Genomic DNA, 24,484 nt, shown 5'->3' on the forward strand with positions numbered 1-24,484 from the left:
GGTGCATTTCACAACCGCAACTGCCAGATTTGTGACAATAAAAAGTCTCATACTTTGTAGAGTGCTTTAAGCTCCACAGGGATAAAAGAAGCTAACTGAAAAAAATATCATTTCTGAACAGATTCCTTCACATATGAAACCTGTTAATGCATCACTTCCAGTCAGGTGCCCCCTCCTTTTCATATCTTTTAACAGCCTTTTCAAATGTAGAGCAGGACATTGGAGAATTGCACAAGCAGTGTTAGGGGTTTTCCATTAGCAGACATGCCTTACTATTGCTACAATCTGTAATAGCTTTCAGGTGAATTCAGTAGGGAAATTTATCTTGACAAGTTGTTCTTTCCAGCCTGCTTATGGACAGCCATTACCATAGCACCACATTTATTACATTTTGCTCAGACATTATGTAATTAGATCGGCAGGTTAGAGAAGTTAAAGGATATAAAAAAGAATCTTATTCCTGACCATCTGAACAATGTTTTAGGATAGGTAAGAGGCTCAGAGTAGCCATACTTTAGGGGGAGAACTTTAGTAGAACTCATTTCCCCAATTCTGTTTTTTCCTGTTTCTCAAGATAAAACAACAATAAAATTCACCTAATGGTTAAACAACTCCGATTTAACCGACATTAGCTTAGTGCAGGTCTTTGTCCTTCTCTAGTAGCCAGACCATGTTAAGAGGTTTGTGTCTCCCACTACATTCAAGCCAATAGACCTTTTGCCAATAGAGAAAGGAGTTGGGGCTCATGCTTTTAAATCCAGAGGTCACAGGTTCAATCCTAAACAAATCACCTGACCAGGGCTGCAATCACACACAGATGAGCAATCAAATCCCAGTACAAAACTCATGTCGAGTTATTCACGGTACTGGTATATTTAAAGGCAAGAAAAGCATCTTATAACAGACAGTATAGAATAGCATAAGATGTCTGTTTCCATTACAAACCCCTATAATTGGGTAGAACAAACTCTTCAGAGGCAGGGAGCATTTTTAATGTATTAAAATAAATCAGTGATTTTAAGTTAGTTTTCCCCTTCCCCTCCAAGCAGCACATAAATATGCACTGTAAAACTAATTGTCAAGTAGTAAACGCAGAATCTACATTACTCAAAAAAAAATCAGTCTACAAAATATTTGATAGCCACAACACTGAATTTTCCACATCTGCAGTATTTTATGGCATCTCATAATTTGACATTAATGTATTTACACTCCTCCAATAGATGGTCACCACCTAAAAATTAAATTCACAAAACCAAGCTCACAACCAAGAATATAGTCAATAGGACAGCAGTTGCAATGGACAGCCTCTCTCAAAGGCAAACAGGATCCCAGCCTGCTACCCAGAAATCCTGTGGCAGATTGTTAAAGTGCAAATATAGCCAGAATTGTGATCAGAAAAGAGATTGTAGCTTCCCTATTTATTCTCAGTTGCTTATCAAATCTGATTAGATTATGAATCGATGCCACAAACCTGCACATTTTTGTACACATGCATCAATGGCATTATTCACATATTTAAAGTTAAGCACCTGTGTAATATTTGCAGGACTGGGGTACAGACAGGATTTTTTATTATAAATATAAACTGCCTCCTTTGCAATCTCATATATGGATCTGAGAAGGTGTCAAGCTGGGCTCCTTTCTACTACTATTACTGACACCACCAGTAGTGAAGATTCGGAATCTGAACTTCCACTGATTAGTGCCTGAAGCAAAACAGAATCTAGCTCACTCTCCCCTATTTAACTCTGCTGGGCCAATAAGAGTCAAAGTGACAGGGTATAGCCATGGAGCTCTCACACAGTAGGTTGGGTAAGGTGGTGCTATTTTTAGAGGTACTTTTCTGATTATACCCAGTTTCCCCTAAAAGTACTGAAGTGTCACTCCTAATATTCTTTAGTTTTCAAACCCTGCATATTCCTTAAAAGCCTTTTTCCCTGTCCTTAAGCTCTATGAAAGCTAATGAATGCAACTGAGTTTACTTTTTTAAAAGTTTCCAGATAATTGTTTTGGCAACAGTCAGTTCTCTTTCAATTTTTTCCTAAAACCCGGTCAGAAACCCTGATCGCTACATTAAGATTGTGAGAGACTCATGCAACAAAGAAAATCAGTCAGGGAATAATATCTAGTTCCCTAGAGACAAAATACTACCAATTTTACACTGACAATCAGTGCCGCCTTGTGTCTGATCCTGCAAACTTCTCGACCTGAAAACTTTTGATGTTTCTGATGTGCAAATTCGTCGATCAACATTTCAGCCCTCTATAGTGTTAAACATGCTGCAAATACACATTGAGAGGGTTACAATGCAGCTGGAGATACATAACACAGCCTTATAAAAAGTGTTTAGAGCAGGTTTGCAAGTGGCACTTCTCAGAAGAAAAATCTTCTGAGTCTCTTCCCTGCCTAAGTAATATCTGGTGGGGACTAACTGTTCATTTCACTCATCTAAAAGCACCTTTGCAAAAACCTGAATGAGTTTGCTTCAGGTTATCATTGTTTCAACCTCAATTGTATTTTTTAATTTTAAACTCCCCACCATCACCAACATGCTAAGTTATAAACCTCTGCAAAACACGGCTGCTCACAAAACACTAAATGGCAGCTATAGCACCAAACAGCCCAGAATGCAACAAGAGGGGGCTGAAAAAGAAACAGTTGCAGAAGCCTTGTCATGTGTGAGAACAGATGTCCCTCTCCCCTTTGCCCTTGGCTTTTTGAGGTGAAATCAGCACAGAATTAGCCAGTAGGAGGGATGCTGGTGCAGCCATACAAAGGAATTTCTGATCTGGAACTCCTGCAGCCTAAGTGTTTGGCGAGATCAAAAGAACGTCAGTCTGTCATCCCCACCAAGTGAGTAACAGACTAACTCGTGTAACACAGAACACACCATAGAATTGGCTTTAAACATGTACAGTATAATTAGCACAGAGGCACATCACAGAGTCCAAACAGCATTTTTTAGTCACATAGATTCAAACAATTAATTTCTCAGACTGTCTCATGCACAGCAGCCCTTTTGATGACGTACAGAGTGTCTGTCATAGATAAAGCTGCAGCGCAACATGCACTAATACCTCAAATGGGACTGGCAGTGACGAGAAACCCATTCTACACCCCTAGCCCTTGCTTATGGAAGTGTGTGTTATGCTAACAGTTGTAACAAGCAAGAGTGGAGCAGAGAAAGGGGTGGGCTGTACCACAAACCCATACATTATTCCAGTGGAACATGCTCTGCATTAGATGCAAGGCCCTATAGTGGAGATGTAAACTACACAACATGGAGCATCAAGATCACGATTACCAGAGGTGTAACAAATTATTTTCAGGTATAAGGGGACACTAAAATGGCATCCAGGATCAGCCTATTTCCTGTTCAGATTGCCACCTTGACAGTCTCTTGCATTTTTGGGAGGGTGGGGTTAGCAGCAGGAGAAAAAGAATGGATTTTCCAAGCAAATGTACCTAGGTTGTATGCTCAGCCTCTAGGTTGCAAGTATTTGGTTAAGATGAGAGCACAGTGCATAGCTCCATGTACATTGTACTTTTCTCATCGTGCTAATGGAGATGCCTCAGACCAATTTTACAATGTGATGACTTAGGAAAAGAAAGAAAGTGGAACAATACCAGCTGGTAGGCTTGGTTTACTTTTTTCATTGCCCAAAAAATGGACAGCAGAGTGCAGTATATCCAACAGAGGTATAATACTTCTGCAAGGGCATTCTTTACAGAAATGCCAGGGCAAAATACAAGAAAAAAAGGGATATCAGATAGGCATCTCAAATTCTCCATTTGGCTTTGGATAACACCCATCCGACTTTAGGTGAGCCACAGTCTTTTAAGCAATTGTTAAGAACTTGCACAATGTGTGAATAAATGCATAATGGAATAAAATCTTGTGTGTGGAAGTATTACTAACAAAAGGGATACAGGCCTGGACCCAGTTTGGGGAGAATTTAATGGACTTATTTACAGAACAGGAGGAGAAAGCTGCATCAATGGAAGGTAAACAGCCTGAACTCATCCCACAATACTGGCCCACATCAGACTCTTTAATACCTAAAAGTAAAAAAATATGACCCCTCCCTACTATCCTTCCCCCATAATATTTACAAGTAAGATCAGCAAAGATGATACAGAAGGAAGATGTATTGGAGACTACTGCAGTTTCAGTCTTTGTTTTAATCATCTTCCTGCTGACAGACTCCTTTATTGCTTGGGATGCCCACCAGACCTCTTCAGTACTCTGTGTGCCTTGGATGTTGGGATGATGAATGGCACAGAGGCTGCTTCAAGCTTTCTCTGCCAGCAGGCAAAACCTGTATGGTCTGCCAGGCACTAGACCACCAGAAATGGATGATGGATGCCATGATGCGAATATGCAGCCTTTGCCCAAGTGTTCGATAGCAAAAGAAATCTCTGTGCATCTGACATTTGGGTTAAAAACAGTCAGTCTGCTTGTATTTGGCACAAATGAAGTTTGTATTTGTAGAATTCAATAGTGACACTGTAGAGATCCCAGGCGTGATAAACATGCAGGTGTGGGACAGAATTGCACGTCCCAGGCACCCACCGCAGTTCGTCTGTAGCCTTGTGTGTTTACAGTAAGAGAAAACAAAACACAATTACACCTTAGAGACTGCAGCAAACTTCATAAAAATCAGACTTTCCGTTATTTCTCTGCCACGTTCTCAAAAGTAACACTGTGCCAGTTACAAGTTCTGCTGGAACCTATTGGACTTTGACTGGAAAGTAGCTACATGTTGCACCCAGCTTCTGGGTACAGCAGGATCAAACTCTCGGAGGTCAAATGAAGGAGTTCTTCTGAAGGAATGCAGCAAATAAAAGACATACAGGAACGTACGTGGGTATGATGGATGAGAACATACAGTCCAGGAGAAGTAGGCAGCTCCAACACCATCTTCGCAAGAACACGCTGCTATTAACAGTATGGAAGCCACCCAGTGGACATTGTGGTTTCAGAATTAGTCATCTATGGTTGGCAACCAAAAGGCCTAAAAGAAGAAGAAGAAAATGTAAGCATGGAGCTAGAATAGGCATCTGAAATTCCTCACCCAGTAAGCCCCAAAGCAAGCCAAGGAATCTGATACATGCTACCAGCAGTTCAGAATTAGTATCCCTGCTTGGACTGGGATGCATGTCAAGCTGATGCTGCCAAAGGCAACTGCTTATTCTATATCTTACACACAATACATGGGCATGCTCAGGCCTAGCAGTCCTCCCATACCTTCCTAGACTGTTAAGAACTCTACTTCCTAGCAAGCCCCTAAGACTGAACATGAACAGGACCTTAAAGCTCTCAGTGTTTATGATGGAGGATCATGAAATGTCAGCCATATTATGGTGGTGTGAAAAAACCCATCTTTCTGTGTGCATGCACATGCATTGCTTGTTCTCAATGTGTTCATATACGTTGTTCCTTTCTGTCCCCAATGTACTGCCACACTTCCATCCACTGCCAGGCTGTGGAAATCACAGGGAGGGCAGGATGCAAGTTGGACTGGCTCTTCTTGAGCTTAGGGGAGGACTAGCAAAGGATAACTACCCTCTCCCACAGAGACATCCAGGACAACCCAAGAGAGAAGAATTAGAAAATTCTGAAGACCAGCCACTCCCCCAATGCCCCCAGCCTCAAGCACAACTTCTGCACCAGGGGCTGTGAGAAGGGAAGCATATGCATGGCTGGGCACTCCCTCAGCAGGGGACTTGTGGGTGGTTTCCACTCCTTTGGCATTGAGCAGCGCAAAGGGAATAGAATCATAGAATATCAGGGTTGGAAGGGACCTCAGGAGATCACCTAGTCCAACCCCCCGCTCAAAGCAGGACCAATCCCTAGACAGATTTTTACCCCAGTTCCCTAAATGGCCCCCTCAAGGATTGAATTCACAACCCTGGGTTTAGCAGGCCAATGCTCAAGCCACTGAGGGAATAGAAGAGGGCAGAAAATCTACTTCAATATTAATTCTGGCTCACTGACATACCAGAAATAAGGTGTTTGACCCTTAGGCTGAAAAGGATGGACTTGTGTTCTTACCATGTTGGAACACGCACTGGCAAAGGTCATGAATTTGGGATTGAACTGCAGACAGGTTATAGGACCTGTGTGTTTCCCATCCAACACAGCCACTTTCATCCCACTCTCCCCATTCCAGACATGAATTTTTCCATCCTCTGAACCTGTGGGTTGGAGAAGATATAAATACGCATAAAAGGCCAACACAGTGGACAGAATGTCAAAGTATCACTGGTAAAGTGTAGCGGAGACACCAGAAGAGAGCTATCAGATCTATAGGAATCAATCTCTGATTGCCAGCTTTTTAAAAAGGTTGCAGGCCCAAATGCTTCCCATACAGAACGCCATTCAAAGTCAGCGGAATTTGTACCTGCAAGTCTGAAGGGAGAATTTACCCCAACTTGTTGTTGGGGTATAGCTACCAAGAGGGAGTACATGGATTTGATCAGAATAACTCTTTATATACTCAAGTCTGATGCAGCCCAACAAGCCATCTCATTCCGCAGAAGATGACAGCTGGCATTAGCAGAGTGAAGTCTTGCCTACACTTAAAATGCTAGTGATACAGTAGCAGCTGCACCGATGTGGTGCTTCAGTATAAACACTACCTATGACGACAAGAGGGATTCTCCCATGGGCGTAGGTAATCCACCTCCCTGAGAGCTAGGTCGACAGAAGAATTTTTCCATTCACCTAGTGCTGTCTACACGGGGATTTAGGTCGGCCTAACGATATTGATCAGGTGTGTGGATTTTTCACACCCCTGAGCAACATAGCGAGGTTGACCTAATTTTCTAGTGTAGACCAGCACTACAAAGGAAAGAGCTTTGCTATGCACATTATTGGCTTGAAGACCAACATCAGAGGATAAAAGGCATTGTTAAAAGGTAGCTGGAGTGCTAAATAAAACTCAATGGCCTCCTAAAAGCCATCTGATTATAATCCTGCAATTTGCAGATCATTAAAGGCCTGGTTTTCAGCAAGCTGTGCATGTATCTATTCCATCTTCCAAGTACATGCATAAAGTATTCATCTGCACAAATTCCCAGTTCATACACAGAGCAAGGTAAGCATCTTACTAGTTACATGCAGAATCAAATCCAAGATTCACACGTGCACAACAGCTTGCTGAAAAATCAGGCAATAGAAGTGCAATCTAGTCACTGAAAATTGTGCAGTCTGCAAATAATCAAAGGGTATGGTAAACCAGATTTCAGTGAGTTACGCTACATGTGAATGACCAAGCTTGTTAAAGATGTTTCAACTCTCATCACTACTAAATACATGTTTTTATAGCAGAAGTCTACAAATTTCCATTTTAATGTGACACCCTGAATTTTTAAAATTGACCTCTTTCCAAAAATATTTTAGTCTTTGGTATAACCTCTTTTATATAAGATATCCTGACTTTTTAACAAAATCCCTAAAAAGAAGAAGGCTTTTTCTGTTTCCTTTTTGTCTGTATGGGCTTTTCAGGAAAGAAACTAAGTGGGCACCCAGGGTAAATTAGTCAAACTGCACAAAGTAAAATGAAAAAAAATGTCCCTACAACTGCTAAACTCCAGAATAATGCAAAAGTTGAGAAAGAAGTGAATCTGTCCAACAGCAGGACGACTGCGGATACCAAAGAGTTAGAGAAGGGATGTTTCCTGGCAAGAAGGGTAAAACATGCAGAACGGAGCTGTCTCCAGAGGATAAAATGAGGGCCTGCAGGATCAGAAGGGAAATCATCCACCAGAATAAAGAACCACCACCAGCATGGTCCTTCCTGAGAGACCGAAATACCATCCTAGATTTAACTTTAGTTATTAAGAAGAACTTATGGGCAGGTTACTGATGACCAGCTAGATTTCAACATTAGTATATCCAAAGTATACAGAGTAGTTTCATGTATACATGAACTGAAAGAAGGTAGTGGGGGAGGCAGTACTCTATATGATAGAGAGAGAGAGAGAGAGAAAAATTGGCCATGTTGGGCAGTAAGTTAATAATGCAGTGTTATAATTGTGCGTGTAGTATATAGATTATCCAGAACTACCTCCAGTCTAGCCATATCAGCCACTTAGTTTTTTGTAATCATCACTTTAAGGAGGATCTTTACGAGGAATATGAATGTGGAGATGGTGGACTCGTTTTGCAGCTCAGCTTACATTCACTGGGGGCAGTGTATCCTAGGATATCCCAACTGATACTGCGCAGATTACAGTACACAGGTAGCCCAAAAAGATAAAGAATGTAGTCTGCAGATAGGATGGAGGGAGGCTGCAACATTCTAAACTACTTCAGTTGCTTTTTCCTACTACACACAACTTTACCCATGCTGCTCTGCCAATCCATCTCAACAGCAGCCTGAGGGGACCAACTCTTGGGGGTGACAGTAAGAGGGAAGTTCAGTCGGTAGCCCTTTCTATTCTTCCTCTTGGCTGAGATTGCCAGCCAAGCTATGAATTAGTGTCAGCTGTAGTGGTAATATGTGATGTGGACACTTGGCCAGTGGGAAACAGGGACAACAGACCTACCTACTAAATTAAACCTTAAAGTATACGGTATTGAAATGACAGAATTTTGAGAGCGTTGTAAGTGTCTCCCACAGCAAAGTGAGGAAAGCATTTTGTAAGTCCTAAAATAGCCTCTTGCAGCCTTTAAACCAACTTTCAGTTTAATTATATCAATACCCAGTTTCACAGCACTCAAATTGCCTTGTAGTAAGACCCACAATTGCAGGCTACAAGGGGGTAAGGATATCTTACCAATCATTATGAACTGGGAATCTGGTGTGAATGATGCCTCCAACGTGACAGCCTTACTGTTGTTATAACCCTACAATACAAAAGAAGTTAAATGCCTTCAAGCCTGTGGCAAGGGGACATGTCAAATCATTCTTCTAGCTGAAGAACAGGAGCCCCTCCCCCAAGCATTACAGACTGTACTATGCAAAGCCCTCCAAGTGCCACAGGAGGGGACAGAGCACAGATGTAAGGATTAGGAGTGGGCAATAATTTATCAAGGTACTAAACTAAACACTTTCCCCTCATTAGCAGAGCTTTGAAAGCTCCATTAAAGGGAGTTAAATATCACAAGTAATTTCTAAAAGGGAAGAGGGAGAGAAGTTTTCAAGTGAGCCAAGATTAAGGGCTTGTCTACACTACAAAGTTAAATTGACATAAGGCAGATTACATCAACCTAACTCTGGAGGTGTACACACTACAATGCTCCTCCCGCCGCTTCAACACACCTCCAATGCCGACCTAATAATACCACCTTGATGAGAGACTTGAAGCTTAGGTCAACTTAGTTAGAGCGACACAGTGTCAGCGTAGATGCTGCATTGCTTACTTCAACTTAAGTGACCTCCAAGACATGTCCCACAATGCCTGCCATGACTGGTCTAGTCACCATTTTGACCTCTACTGCCCTGCAGCCAGGTATACAGGCATGCACTTCCTCCCCTTTTAAAGCCCCAGGAAGTTTTGAACTTGTTCTTTCTATGAGAGCTCTCCAACAGGAACTGCCCAGTTGACCATGCCAGCCCGACACAGCAAACGCGCTCCTCCCTGGAGTACACAGGAGGTGCTGGATCACCTTGGTCTGTGGGGAAAGGAGGCTGTGCAGTCACAGCTCCACTCCAGCCTTAGGAACTTTGACATCTACAGCCAGATTGCTTGGGGCCTGGAGAAGGGCTTGTAAAAATCAAAGAGCTGTGGCAGGCATACCAGAAGCAAGGGAGGCAAACAGTTGCTCTGATGCAGAGCCACTTCTATACATGCTCCATATATCTTCCAGGACCACGGCAGTATCCAAGGCACACTACCCCACAGGAGATTAAACACAATGACAGCCTCACAGTCATGCAGCTGCGAGAGCCTCGTTGGTGTATGTCCCTGTGAATCCCTGTTCCCTCCCCTTTAAAGATACTTTCCCCTGCATGTATGAAGTTTATCTCAACATTACATAGATAGATTTTTTTATTCCACACCCAAGCTAACCTCACAGCAGTTCAGGGTCCATGCTTTCTGACAGAGATGGCTGGCTTGCAAGTTACCAGGGCAACTGAATACCCATGGAATGATGGGATTGAAAAACCTGCATCATGTAATGCTGAACCTGCCCCCAAGAGGCATTGCAAACCCTTTCCTAAGACAACTTGTGACCAGTTGTACAGTGGAATAGCTACCCACGGTGCACTGCTCTCTGTCGATAGAAGAGTTGCTACTGTGGATGTGCTCCATTGATACAAGGAGCATAGTGTGGACATGCAACAGTGGTTTAATTACAGATGGTAATTACAGATGGCTGTACGTCCATGTAACTTAAGTTGACTTAACTTTGTAGTGTAAACAAGGCCCAAGATAAATCAGGGGACCAATAAGCAGCAAATTAGTAAAGAAGCCCTCTCCTTAACACTTGTCTCATCCACAGGGCATCAGCTATCTCTATTACTTCAGCTGGAAGGCAGCTCCAAGAGACCTGCCCCTGGAATACATGGAACTGGGGTGTTTTATCCTCCAAGCTAATTATCCCACATCATCTCATCCCTGAGAAGGATGTAGCAAAGACAGAGCAATTTCCAAGAAGGCAACCAAGACAGCATGCTCACCCCAAACGTATGCAGTACAGCTCCCTTAAAGGCATCAATCAGTCGAAGGAACCCTCCATTGGTTGATATGAGGATGAGCTTCCCGTCGTTACTGAACTTCAAGCCTGTCCACTCACAGGTTCGATCGTACTGCATCTTGAATGTAGCAAATGGACCCTTAAAAAAAAAAAAAAAAAAATGGTGGGGGGAAATGATTTGTATGCATGTGCACCCAAACATTTAACTTTGTTGGTAATATATATATCTCCAGCATAGAAAAACATTTTAGATTCCTAAAAGGAAACAAACCAGACTGATATTGAACAATCCAGTACTAGCTGCCACGCAAAGGATGGCAGGGAAGAGAAGCAACCACCTGTCATATTGTGATGCAGCAGTGTTCTTACATGCCACGATTCTGTCATCTCCAATAGCAACCAAACCACAACAGGATGTTTAGGAAACTTGTGGTTTCACCACCATAAAGGAAATGACAGTGAACAAACATCTGGTTCACCACTACAGTCACCAGAGAGAAGAATCAATTCTCACATTACATCTGATTATACAGGGACAGATTTAAGGTACAACAGAGTGGCCATTTGCTAACAAGGCCCCCAAACCATAATTTAAACTAAGGGCTGGAGCATCAGCTGTTGCTCTCATCCAAAAAACAGATGTTTTCCGCCTGTTTGCAACTACTGTCGTCCAGTTACAATTTTCCTTCTCTCTCTGATGTTGCTGCTAGGTCCACCTGACCTAGACAGCACAGTCAGCAAGAAGGAAGAAACATTAACTGCTGCTTCCCACGTGTTACAGGAAGCCTGAAAAATGGGTTCCCACCTGACTCCTATCAGCCTCCCTACACCCAGAGGCATCATCAGCATAAAGGTAGCAATGCCATTTAGTTCCTCAGTGATGATACCCCATAGGCTTGCTCCCAAGCCCTCTGTCTAGTCTCTGATGCCAGTCTCCTGGGGCAGAAGACAGAGAACAAGTGGATTGTGCACTGGTAGATTGTGCTTCAGACCCCACTCTGTGTAGCAATGTGCCTGGCTTCTGGGGTAACAGCATAGCCTGAACCTCAGAAGGTGGACCAGATTCATAACCAGTCTTGGAGATACTGTTATCAAAGACCCCAAATGATGCAGGAAAGAGTTTAAGGAAACTGAGTATAGTTCAGTGCTGAGTATGTTGGTGGGGGAGCACGAAGATGCAAAGGCATATGATAGGGGACAAAACATGTTGGGAGAGCAAATGTTTGAGAGGAAGAGATAGGAAGGTGAGAAGTGGTTGGGTCAGTTGGGACATAACCCAGGACAAATGCTTTTTGCAAGAAGTTGATCTGGGGACTCAGATTTTAATAATTCTCTGGCTAGAATGAATTTAGAGGTAGGTCCAAAATGGGATTTAAGGATCTGGTGGTGGCACCTACTTGTACAAGAAACTCTTATACACAGCTCTCTTCATATATTAAGTATTATCTCCTTGGTGCTGCTGGCTGTAGCACATGCTAAGATGTTTCAGGGGATGCTCCAAGTCCAGGGTTTACATGCTATTTCTTGTAAGCTATAAAATGTCAGAAATGCGTCTAGCTTGTCTCTTACCTTGTCAAAAGACCGGAGATCGTACAGCTTCACCATTTCAGAATTGACTCCAGCAGCAAAAATCAGCCCCTCTGGGTCAAAGGAGCATACAGGCTTCCCCTGAAGATGCATTAAACCCTAGAACATGGACAACAGTTAAATATGAATTCAAAATAGTGCATATGCCTGTATTCCCAAAGTCCATTCCTGACAGCTCCCTCAGCCGTGCACAGATCCAGCAGGGCAGTCTGCTGGTAGAACAGCTAGGTTTTCAGTTGTTAGTCTTCAGTCTTATTAAGAATCTTTCAAAAGGTGGCTTCTCATGTCCCACACTAGCATTAGCTGCTCAATTCTGTACATGGAGCATGAACAAAGTTTGGAGAAGTGGTAAGTGGCCATCCATCCAGAAAGGGTATGAGGAACTAAATACATGGCCTCAACTCATCCCTAGAGGCATGTGATGATTATGGGACACCGTGAAAAGGACAATCCTAAGAGGTTAGTCAATTTAATGCATTCTAAAGTTAGAAGGTTTAGAACAGAGATGAGAAAGACTTTACATTAACTTCACTATTGAGGTGAAATAATCCAATTGCTTCTGGGAGGAAGGAATTGACTGGTCTAAATTACTGCTGAAGAAATTTAGGAAAACAATTCAGATACACCCCCTGCTCAACACCCACCTACATGTCTTATGGGAAAGAAACGTGCATCACAAGAGCAGAAGTAACCAACCAGAACAAGGAGTGCTGCAGAGGCAACATGCTGCAATTCTGTGGGAGAAGGGAGATGCATCTTGTATTGGTAACAATTATCACTTCTGAGAGTTTCACAGAGCACTCCTGCTGGAAGTGATGGCAACACAGGGCTGGAGGTTGTGGAGCTAAAACACTGACCATTCAGGAAGATGAGCACCCAGGTGCAGCTCTGACAAACAGTCACTGCCTATCTATGCTGATTTAACACAAAACCAAAACTTCTAAAAGCTAGAGGCAAAAACTGTTAAACTAAAGGGATCAGATTCCCACACAAGGATTAGCATAAGAGTAAGGGACAAATTCTCTCACTCTGCACAAACTTTGCAGTGGTTTGACTACAGGTGTTACATTAAATAACTTAGATAACCTAGTGCAGCTTTATTTAGTGACAGGTTTCAGAGGAGCGGCCGCGTTAGTCTGTATCCACAAAAAGAACAGGAGTACTTGTGGCACCTTAGAGAAATTTGAGCATAAGCTTTCGTGGGCTACAGCTAAGGTGCCACAAGTACTCCTGTTCTTTTTGCTTAGTGGACACTCTTACATCGATTTTGTTAAACTGATGCAACATTGTGTTTAGACAAGCCCTCTGCATGAACCTGCAAAACAGGGGAAATTAGACTTTTAAAGAGATAGTTTACCAGTCTTCCCTAAGACTAAGATTATTACAATGTCAAAATTACATAAAGTCGCACATAGAATGGAAGTGAGATGTGGAGAACAATGTCATGTCAGCAGCATCTGCTGACTTCCCATGAAGACCAAGCTAAAGTTTAGAAAGCAAGAGGCTCTTACCAACATGCACACTACCAAAGAAAAGTGAGGTTTCTGAATTAAAGGGCTTATTTCTTAGGCAGGTATAACTATGTTGTGAGTAAAAAAAAAGTTTTCAATTTGTGCTTTACAGCTGGTCCTCATGAATCAGTGACTCTCTCTCTCTGTGCTCCCAGTGAGAATGGAGGCATGTTTAGGACCTGCCAGCCTCATCCACAAGCATTTTTCAACACCACAAACACTGCAAGAGTCAAGCTGTGTGAATGCCAGGTACTTTCAGCGTCCATTTTATGAGAAGGCCTATTCAAGTTTCTGCTTTGGAGGCATTTTACTATGAAACCAGAAGTACAGCATAATGGAGGTAACTGGTAATAACCAGAGATGTTAATAAATATAAAATGTTATAGTAAGTTTTAGACAGCATTTTGGATAATTGTCAAATTAGTTATAACATGCACAGCACTTGAAACAGTAAGGGATTATCATAGACAAAGTTGCAGTGTTAACACAGGGTGAATCTTTCAGCTTCACTAAGTTTAACACAGCTGGGAAACCCTGAAATCCTCGTGGCTCTAAGTCTGCTTTTGTATTTAATTGCTTAATGTTTTTCATTTTAAAACAAAAAGCCAGAGCACTCAAGTAAGGGATCCCATTCTGTCACCACTGATTCCAAGGTACATTGGAGACTTCTAGCGAAGACTGAAGGCTGTTTGAGGCTACAGTGTCATTAATATGCTGACAACATCCAACTAGCATCTTGTTTCATCAGCTCCAGAAGTTGCTGTTTTCTTGCCTTTCCAGCACTTCCCCAAGATAGGACCCTGGAGGAAAGTGAGTGAGGATACAGTGTATGCACAAATCTAAAGAGGGATTCTGCCTGAGGTGACTTCTTTTGAATTCCAGGAGGTGCTGGTAGGGACCAAGAAATACTTCATGATAGTATAAAAACCAGACCACCTATTTAATCTACAACCCATTTTTCATCATTTCAAACTAGAAACTCTTTCTTGCACATTTCATGACAACTGTCAGCAGACAGGCAAGTGAATTTGGTATCCCACCTGGCAGTTTGGAGACCGGAGATCCCAAAGTCGGATGGTTTTATCAAGTGATCCAGAAATAAAGGTATCATCCACTGGAGACATGGACAGGGCAACCACTCTGCAATACAGAAGATTAGCTATATCAGGTATTACACAGGTATGCAAGAAAGTTAGCAATGTAACTATTAACCTGTTGGCTTCACACAAGTTCAAAATACTTAACATTTTTTTATGGCATGAGAAGTAAAGTGAATTCAGTCTAACATGGTTTAAGTTTATTACAACACTGCTTTAGCCTCTCTTGTTCTGTTTCATAGCCACCAAGATCTTGATCACCAAAGTGTCCCCTTGTCACATCTCTTACCTCTTGCTGTGCCCTGGAAAGTATCGGATGTATTTATTATCATGTAGGGAGAGGTAACGGATTGTATCTGCAAGAAAATATAAGAAATACATAAGCATATATCATATAATAAACCTTCTCCAACAGATAGCAACGATGGTCTGCTTTGTCTTCAAGAGGGATGTTAAAATGGGATCAACTGAATGAGAAACTGAAACCAAACAGTCCGGAAGAAAAACAAAACAGCAGGTCTAGTCAGGATGTTCCCAATGGTCTGGAAATAATATGAATATTTCACATAGTGTAAATGAATTGCCATGAGACATACAGTTCTCTGCTCCAAAGTTACTGAAGCAAAATAAAAATCAAGTAACTGTCAAGTTTTTACTCAAGCATTACTCACAAAACTACAGCTTTCTAAAAGTTGGTGCCAGCATTTCCAGTTGGAAAGTAAGTATAGATTTATCATGCAAATCCCATAGTCCTGTTAATGCAGCCATACAGGAAGAACTGTCTCCAGCTAAATAACCACTGCAAAGGTGTGAACTCTGCCACTCAAAACGATAGTGAGGCCATGTCTATACATACAGCATCTGGTGAAGACGCTCTATGCCAACAGGAGAGAGCTCTCCCGTCGGCATTAAAAAAAGCCCACCTCCAAGAGTGTCATAACCTATATCGGTAGGAGAAGCTCTCCCTCCGACATAGTACTGTGCACATTAGCTCTTATAGTGGTATAACTTATGCTGCTCAGGGGTGTGGAATATTCACACCACCGAGTGACATAAGTTTTGCTGGCATAGGCTGTAGTGTAGACATAGCCTGAGATGTGAATGTCAAAGCCAGGCTGGGACCATTTAAATACTAACAACTAAGCACAGGCATTAAAAACCGAACTCAGACGGAGGGACTTTTTTTTTTTTTTTAAACCAAACACTTGTTGCCTTTGTGCTTTCTTTGCACCTCTTCCAGACTGGAAAAAGCTTTGGGGGGGTAAAAGGAGGAATAGGTGATGAGAACAGAAGAAAAGATCCTTTTCATCTAACAGCAATTTCTTTATAAAAACATAATATAGCACGGGACAGAACTGATCACAGTATTCTGAAATCAGTAATTCTTTTAAGTGGCCTTCACTGAATATAGACTGCAGTACTAACAGCATTTTTTCTTTTGGAAGATTCTATTGAGATTTTTCACCACCGATCAAAAGAATTCTGCAGAATTTTCTGCAGAAAAGGACCTAGGGGTCACAGTGGACGAGAAGCTGGATATGAGTCGACAGTGTGCTCTTGTTGCCAAGAAGGCTAATGGCATTTTGGGCTGTATAAGTAGGGGCATTGCCAGCAGATAGAGGAACGTGATCGTTCCCCTTTATTCGACATTGTTGAGGCCTCATCTGGAATACTGTGTCCAGTTTTGGGCCCCACACTACAAGAAGGATGTGGAAAAATTGGAAAGAGTCCAGCGGAGGGCAACAAAAATGATTAGGGGGCTGGAGCACGTGACTTATGAGGAGAGGCTGAGGGAACTGGGATTGTTTAGTCTCCAGAAGAGAAGAATGAGGGGGGCTTTGATAGCAGCCTTCAACTACCTGAAGGGGGGTTCCAAAGAGGATGGAGCTCGGCTGTTCTCAGTGGTGGCAGATGACAGAACAAGTTGCAGTGGGGGAGGTCCAGGTTGGATATTAGGAAACACTATTTCACTAGGAGGGTGGTGAAGCACTGGAATGCGTTACCTAGGGAGGTGGTGGAGTCTCCTTCCTTGGAGGTTTTTAAGGTCCGGCTTGACAAAGCCCTGGCTGGGATGATTTAGTTGGGAATTGGTCCTGCTTTGAGCAGGGGGTTGGACTAGATGACCTCTTGAGGTCCCTTCCAACCCTGATATTCTATGATTCTAACATAAGCCACTTGAGTACAAGTGTTGAGAATATTAACCACTTTTACTTGCACATACATTTGTGAATGGAGACGTGCAAAGACGACCAAATTAAGCCTCCAACATCAGCAGTAAACTTTTACTAGGGGAGAGAGAGAGAGAGAGAGAGAGAGAGAAAGAAAGAAACTCCCTACCAATTTCTTTCTTACATACACCCTGTTTTAGAAATATAGATGGACAAAAAGACTGATGTTATCGGAAACCAAAGCAGAGGTTTTTTTGTGTTTTGTTTTTTTTAAACCTTTGACACCTGTTGAGTGTTTATTCAGGTTGACATGTTCAATACTGTTACATCGACAAGTGGTGCTGAGACTGCGAAATCAATACCAAATTAAGGTAAACGTGGAAAATTCTGTTTTCACCTTTATTATTGCAATACTAGCTGGCGGACTAAATGACTTTTCTGCAAGGCAGGGTGAGGGTAATGAGTTTGTAATCTATGGGGTTCCAGAGTAGCAGCCGTGTTAGTCTGTATCCGCAAAAAGAAGAACAGGAGTACTTGTGGCACCTTAGAGACTAACAAATTTATTAGTCTAATAAATTTGTTAGTCTCTAAGGTGCCACAAGTACTCCTGTTCTTCTTAATCTATGGGGAACATTCTTGACATCTGGAAGGCTAGAATATTTTTCTAAATGCCTTTTTCTGTAGAATACATGTTGCATAGAAAATCCCTCAAATCCATCAATTCTTGACAAAGATTTTCCATTGAGTCAGCTGAGGTCAGAGTTCTGTACAGTCCCCCAGAGTTTGGCAAGAGAAATTTAAGGGTAACTTTGTGACCAAGCATGAATAGCTCAGACTGATGCATCATTCTGAGAGGCTTCTTCTCCTTTGAGTACCTCCAGATGATCATCAAATGCTATAAGTCAATCCACCAAAATCATCAGTTTTACATCCCATTATTGTTAGTACTTACCCGCCTTTACACAGCAAATTTAGTGTATATTCCTAGTTTTTCTGCTAAAAACTGCAATTACTTGTTTCAGAAGAATGCAGTTGGAATCTCACCTTCCTCTGCTAAATACAAACCGTTTGTGAAGCATAAGTGGGTGATCCTTTTAGCCGACAGTGCTCTGTCCCAGGCAAGGCAGTGGCCTGTACAGTTATCTCCTGTACCGGGTGGTATCATAGACCCTCAAACTGTACAAACTACTACCTCAGCCTGGAATTAGGCAAGAAGAACCAGGTTTGAAGCTCTTGAGGAACCCTTCAGAAAGAAATGGATCAGAAGCAATTCAGAGGCATATATGTACTTGTGTGCAAATACCAGCATTTGTACAGTAAAGGAATGGCTTCATTTCACCCTTCTTTCTGTAAAAGCAACATCCTGAAAAGTTAACATCCTGTACACTTGCCCAAAGTTTCACTCATTAGGGACTATGCAGAGTATGGACCAGCATATGGACCACCACAGGAGGAAAGCATGCCAGTTCTCTCAGGCCAGTTTACAATTATTTGCAGTACAAATACCAGTAATATTTTTTTAATCCATTTCTATCACCAGTGTATTTGCTTTAAAAGCTAATCAAAAGGAAAACACTTACAAAATGATAATCACCTTCAAACCATCAAATTACAAATACCACCTTAATAAAATGGATTTAAAGAAACTAAACAAATATTCCACTGAGTCAGAGCTTCTCTCAATGAATGATACCACAATGGAGACTGATACAAAATTAAAACACTATCATTACAATGAGACAGTCAGTAAGTGCACAAAATAAATTGTAACCATGAGAGAAAGCTATAGGAGGATCAGAAAATTGAATGGGAACTTCACCAAGAATGAAGTTCTCCAAGGATTCCTGACATTACAGCACAGCCATTTACACCAGCTGTTTCTGACACAGGGAAGAAGAATCACTTTGCTGAGGAAAGAATGTGTACCTGTGGGAGCTGATGAATTAAATCTAAACTTTTGAACACCCAACTAACCCTTTCACCCCAGGCTCTGAAAGCAACTTTAATTCATTGAAGATTATGAAGTGCAGTTATGATGAAAAATGACTATGGAAAAAAATAACACTTTGAAACAGATGGGTTGCTCATGCATATTATACTGGGAAAGCAGAGGGGGTAATGGACAAACCCAAGATTGGACGCAGGAGAGATGTGTTCTACACCAGGCTTAGTTAGTGATTTGCTATGTCACCTCAGTTTCCTGCCCTCCATTCTGTACAAATGGGAAGAATAAATACATCCCTATCTTTGTAAGGCACTTTGAGATATAGAGGTGAAAGATACTATAGAAATGCTACCTATTGTTTTGAGTCATCTACTTGCTTTGACAATTATTTTGTTAAGCTACTCTTTACTCCTGGTGGTACTGCAAAGCCAACACAGCTATAAGAGTACACTTGCATGAGCCGGAATGGAACCCACAGAATTGTTAACTAAGTTCCAGATACTGAATCTTAATCAGTGATGAAGCACTAGCCAGAACAAAGTTTGCCTCCTGATCTCAAATTGAATTTGAAAGGCTGTCCGAAAGAAAAACACACACACACACACACACACACACACACACACACACACACACACCAGTTTTTAAAATGTTAGCTTGAACATCATTTGCTGTGGAGTCACTGAAAGGGGGAGGGGGGTAATCTTCACAATGGCAATTTTCAAGGCATAACTATTCAAAGCTTCACTAATAAGGTAGTAAACATGCTTATTTGAAACAGTCAGTCACAGAGAAGCTAAATGATTGGACCAATATCAAACAGCCAGTCAACAACAGAGTCAAGAATAGAACTCATCTCCCTTCAACTATTAAATCATGTTAACTCTGGTTATTATAGCAAAGGGGAACTATAATTAGCAACAATAGGTCATTATATGTTAGGGAATGACTGAGTTATACTTTAAAGATGAACATGTCTGTTTGCCACCGTCCTAGAGATTGCTAAAAATTAGCCCATTCATGTCAGTCAAGACCAAAGCTTTCCCCAGCCCTCCACTATGGTTTATCTGAGTGTGCCATCTAAGTGCAGAAAGATTAAACATGGTCACTTACCGTCTATTTTGTTGGAGCTGTACACCACAGTGTTGGCAGCATGTGTGTATCTGATTAGGTCCACTCCATACTTTTTACTATACAGTGTTCTCTTTGGTCTGTCAAAAGAAAGTACAGACATAATTATATCTGCTTCAACACACAAGAGCTCAAGCTGCAACCTACCAACTATTAGTCTACTTTTTAGTAACTTAATACTACAAGTCCTTTGAGATATCCAGGTCCTTTTATGAGGAAGGAAAACTGTTGAGACTTTAAAAACCAAAAAACAGAACCATAAGGGACCTTGTCACATAGTGCACTAATGAATTAGCCTTCCACCCGTAGGGACCTAGATTAAAAACCTAAGACAATTAATAGGACTCATTTTAGTCCCTAGTGAACAAGATATCAGTAACAATAGTCACTGTAGAATTTGACACATGCTCATGCCAGCTCAGGAAACACGGAATTGCAATTGCAGGGGTGTTTTAAGCTAGGAATGGGCAACAGTTGATAAAGTTGTGTGGTATAAGCTACTGCATGAGACACTAAACCTAGTACAAGTTATGACAGTCTGTTCCTTGCTTTCATTAGTGCTACATTCATGCACACACACTTCTTTAGGGTAACTTGGATTCTTTTCCAATACCTTAAAAGAACCCGAAGCTCTCTTTTTCATACATTCTTAAGCAGTGGAAGACTCTGGCTCAGCTTTAAGAAACATTTTGGGAACATCTTTGACATTTCTTCCACAAGTTAAAAGGCCAATACACAAATGTTATTGGGGGAGGGAGGAGGGGAACCCACACATACTATTTGCTTCTAGCACTCCCAAATTTCAGTAACCTCTATCTAAATTTTCTCTGATAGCCTAAAAGTCAAATTCTGACATGTCAAGAGCCTCAGTAAATGCCTGAATATGCTAGAGGAAGTTTTTCAGTTACAAATTAATTTGTTTTGTTTTCGGAATACAAATGGACAAACTTTAACAGCAACATACTACAGTGTAAGTTTCAGTTTCTGCTTACAACCAGAGGGAACTCAGGTAGGTAGACTGTCTGAAACTGAACAATCTGACAACCACATTTTATGTATAAACGAGTATTCATTCAAAATTTCCATAGATACTGAGTGAGACTTTGTATTAAAACTCACAATTCCAGTAATCAAACTGGTTACTAACCCACTAAATCTTCTCCCAATTCCATGTCCCTCTGTAATTTACCTTGGCTGTACCACTGATCAAATTCTCAAGCATTTTTTCAAGTGTTAGAAGTTTAGCCTCTCCACTGGCTCCTCTTCCCCATCACATCAAATGTAGACGTTTTGTCCACTCTTTAGAATACCAACATAACTCAAGCCAGGCTGGGAAATATCATATTGCTCAGAGACCTACAACAAGTAGAAGCCGGAAAGTTGAATGACTTCAGGCACGGTAGCATAGAGCTGCTAGAGGGAGAGTGACCAAAGGAGCTAAACCGGAGTGCAGCAAAGAGTTGAGCTGCTGCACAGACAAGGAGAGTCAAAATGACTTAGCAGATCAATAAAACTGAGCTGCCAGGCAGAGGAGAGGAAAAGGGCCTAGTTGATGTTAGCTATACAAGTAGTGCCTTGGGAGAATGGGTGGGAGGAGTGAAATACTTGAGCATGCCCAAGACTATGGACTGGTCTTCACTGCAGGAATAATTTGAAGGCATTTTACCACAAGGTTAAGTGTTAGGTTAGCTTGCCAACCAAGCCAGTGTGAAGTAAAATAAACTTGAATTGTTTTGCAGCAGCAAATAGTCAATTTGTTTTAGGAGGGAAATGGCTGCTCTAATATTTTGTTACAACTTTGTAATCAAACTTTGCTGCTGTTCCCGGAATCAGCCAGTTTAATTTGCAAGTTAATAATCCCAGACTGCCACACTATTTTAAAACACATTTGTATTAAAAATTATACACAAATTGTCAATTTGAAAAATGCCTGGATCACACTTTTTTTTTTTTTTTTTTAAATAAAAGAACAAAAACCAAACACACACACTCAAGCAGCCTGGATCTGCAGATGGTAATACTGAAGTCCCTGATCCAACAAAATGGAATGCTAAATATCCATAGGATTTCTTGTAAAAAAAATGAATGTTTTGTGTAACTTGCACAAAGCATGAGAATCTGATAAGGGCGGTCCTCTTGTAAATTGGTGCACGACCTCTAGAATTAATTCACTGAATACATTCAAATTTCCTTCTTATACTTATACTAGGTCTCTAAGCAATATGAGTCATATTCGTATGACTACTCTGGCTCATGAAATGTATGGAAACAGAAAATGGGTCATTTTGTCCCTAAGAAGTGCGTATTATTAGATTACTCCATAAAAACCCAACAAGGAGATCAAAAAGTATTTTTTTTTTTAACACACACACACACACACACACACACACACACACACACATACACCTGGATTATAGTCACAAAAAGTAATTTCAATTCTTAGAGATTTTGAAATATCCTGCCACTTGCAAGCCAAAAGTAGCCTTAATCCTGGACCAAACAATACAAACACCCACAAAGTCAGATACTTTAGAGGCAATTACAATGTGTCCTAGAGACATTCTCCGAACGAACACAGTAAAACAGACTTACTGATGGAGGTACTGACAAGTCTGTACCTGAGGAAGAGTCAATGCAAATCAGTTCTGTACAGGTTGGGTAACTTTGTACTATCTTCTGGATGCAGCATTAATATAGCAAAAACAACGAGGAGTCCTTGTGGCACCTTAGAGACTAACAAATTTATCTGGGCATAAGTTTTCGTGGGTTAAAACCCACTTCGTCAGATACATTGAGTGAAAAATACAGTAAGCGGTATAAATATTACAGCACATGAAAAGATGGAAGTTGCCTTACCAAGTGTGGGGGAGGAGGTGGGGGAGAGTCGGTGCTAACAAGGCCAATTCAACTAAGGTGGAAGTGGCCTATTCTCAACAGTTGACAAGAAGGGGTGAATATCAAGAGAGGGAAAAGTCCTTTTCTAGTGCTAACGAGGCCAATACAATCAAGGTGGACGTCGCCCATTTCCAACAGTTGACAAGAAGGTGTGAGTATCAGCAGAGGGAAAATTACTCTTTTTTTTTAGGTCTTGGCTACACTTGCGAGTTACAGCGCTGTAAAGGCTTCCCCAGCACTGTAACTCACTCCCCGTCCACACCGGCAAGGCATTTGTGGCACTGTATCTCCGTGGTTGCAGCGCTGCATGTACTCCACCTCTCCGAGAGGAATAGTGAGTATTGCGCTGCCGCTGCAGCGCTAGTGTGGCCGCCCAATGCGCTGTGAATGGCCTCCAGGATTATTTAAATTATTTATATAATGCCTGTTCTAGCCACTCTGGTCATCAGTTCAAACTCTACTGCCCTGGCCTCAGGTAACCAACCATGTGACCCACCCTTTACATTCTCCGGGAATTTTAAAAATCCCCTTCCTGTTTGCTCAGCCGGGCGTGGTGTGGAGTGCTATCAGCGAATCTTTCCAGGTGACCATGCCTCCATGCACCAAGCGAGCCCCAGCATGGAGCAATGGCGAGTTGCTGGACCTCATCAGTGTTTGGGGGGGTGGGGGAGGAAGCTGTACAGTCCCAGTTGCACTCCAGCCGTAGGAATTACGATATCTTCCCGAAGGTATCGAAGGACATGATGGAAAGGGGCCATGACCAGGACGCCCTGCAGTGCAGGATTAAAGTGAAGGAGCTGCGGAGTGCCTACCACAAAGCCCGCGACGCGAACGGCCGCTTGGGTGCTCCCCCCGCGACCTGCCAATTCTACAAAGAGCTGGATGCGATACTTGGAGTTAACCCCACCTCTACTCCGAGCACCACCATGGACACTTCAGAGGCGGGGGGGGGGGGGGGGGGAGGAGGAGGAGGAAAACGGGAGTGATGGTAGTGGGCTGGATGGAGACACCGCGGAAACCCTGGAGCCATGCAGCCCAAAGCTCTTCTCGATCCAGGAGGAAGGTAGCCAGTCGCAGCGGCCGGTACTTGGTGGAGGGCAAACAGAAGAGCAGGTTCCCGGTAAGCGGTTTTTTTTTCGGGAAGGAATTTTTTTGGTGCAGGCTCTTTGGGAGAGGAGGGCTAGGCATGCTTGCTAAGATGCGGAATAGTGCACTGATGTGGTTTATCACATTGCGGTAATCGGCCTCAGTAAACTCCTCGAATGTCTCATCCAGAACACGTGCAGTGCGCTTCCACAGGTTTATCAGGAGAGCCACCGTGGTCCTTGTCCCAGCCAGGCTAACGTGTCCACGCCACTGTGCCGCGAGGGGCAGGGGGACCAGTGCTGCACACAGGCAAGCTGCATATGGGCCAGGGTGGAATCCGCATTGCGGTAGAAGACCCTCCCTTGCTTCCCAGGTCACCCACAGCAGCGAGATAACGTCCAGGATGAACTCCTGTG

The 24,484-nt window shown here is 42.2% G+C and overlaps 1 protein-coding gene across 1 annotated transcript in view; it reads right to left on the reverse strand.

The window, feature by feature from the left end:
* Positions 1–1,117: 1,117 nt before the first annotated feature.
* WDR82 (WD repeat domain 82) overlaps positions 1,118–24,484 on the reverse strand; it is a 36,879-nt gene continuing 13,512 nt past the window's right edge. Inside the window, exons 2-9 of the mRNA XM_034777504.1 lie at positions 20,070–20,167; positions 15,136–15,202; positions 14,790–14,889; positions 12,221–12,337; positions 10,635–10,790; positions 8,788–8,857; positions 6,059–6,201; positions 1,118–5,018 (exon numbers count right to left, since the gene is read on the reverse strand). Of these exons, the coding sequence (XP_034633395.1) occupies positions 4,989–5,018; positions 6,059–6,201; positions 8,788–8,857; positions 10,635–10,790; positions 12,221–12,337; positions 14,790–14,889; positions 15,136–15,202; positions 20,070–20,167 (781 nt within the window). The 3' untranslated portion in view covers positions 1,118–4,988. The remainder of the gene's footprint in view (positions 5,019–6,058; positions 6,202–8,787; positions 8,858–10,634; positions 10,791–12,220; positions 12,338–14,789; positions 14,890–15,135; positions 15,203–20,069; positions 20,168–24,484) is intronic.

Source organism: Trachemys scripta, chromosome 7 (assembly GCF_013100865.1).
Source record: "Trachemys scripta elegans isolate TJP31775 chromosome 7, CAS_Tse_1.0, whole genome shotgun sequence".
NCBI classification, from domain to species: Eukaryota; Metazoa; Chordata; order Testudines; family Emydidae; genus Trachemys; species Trachemys scripta.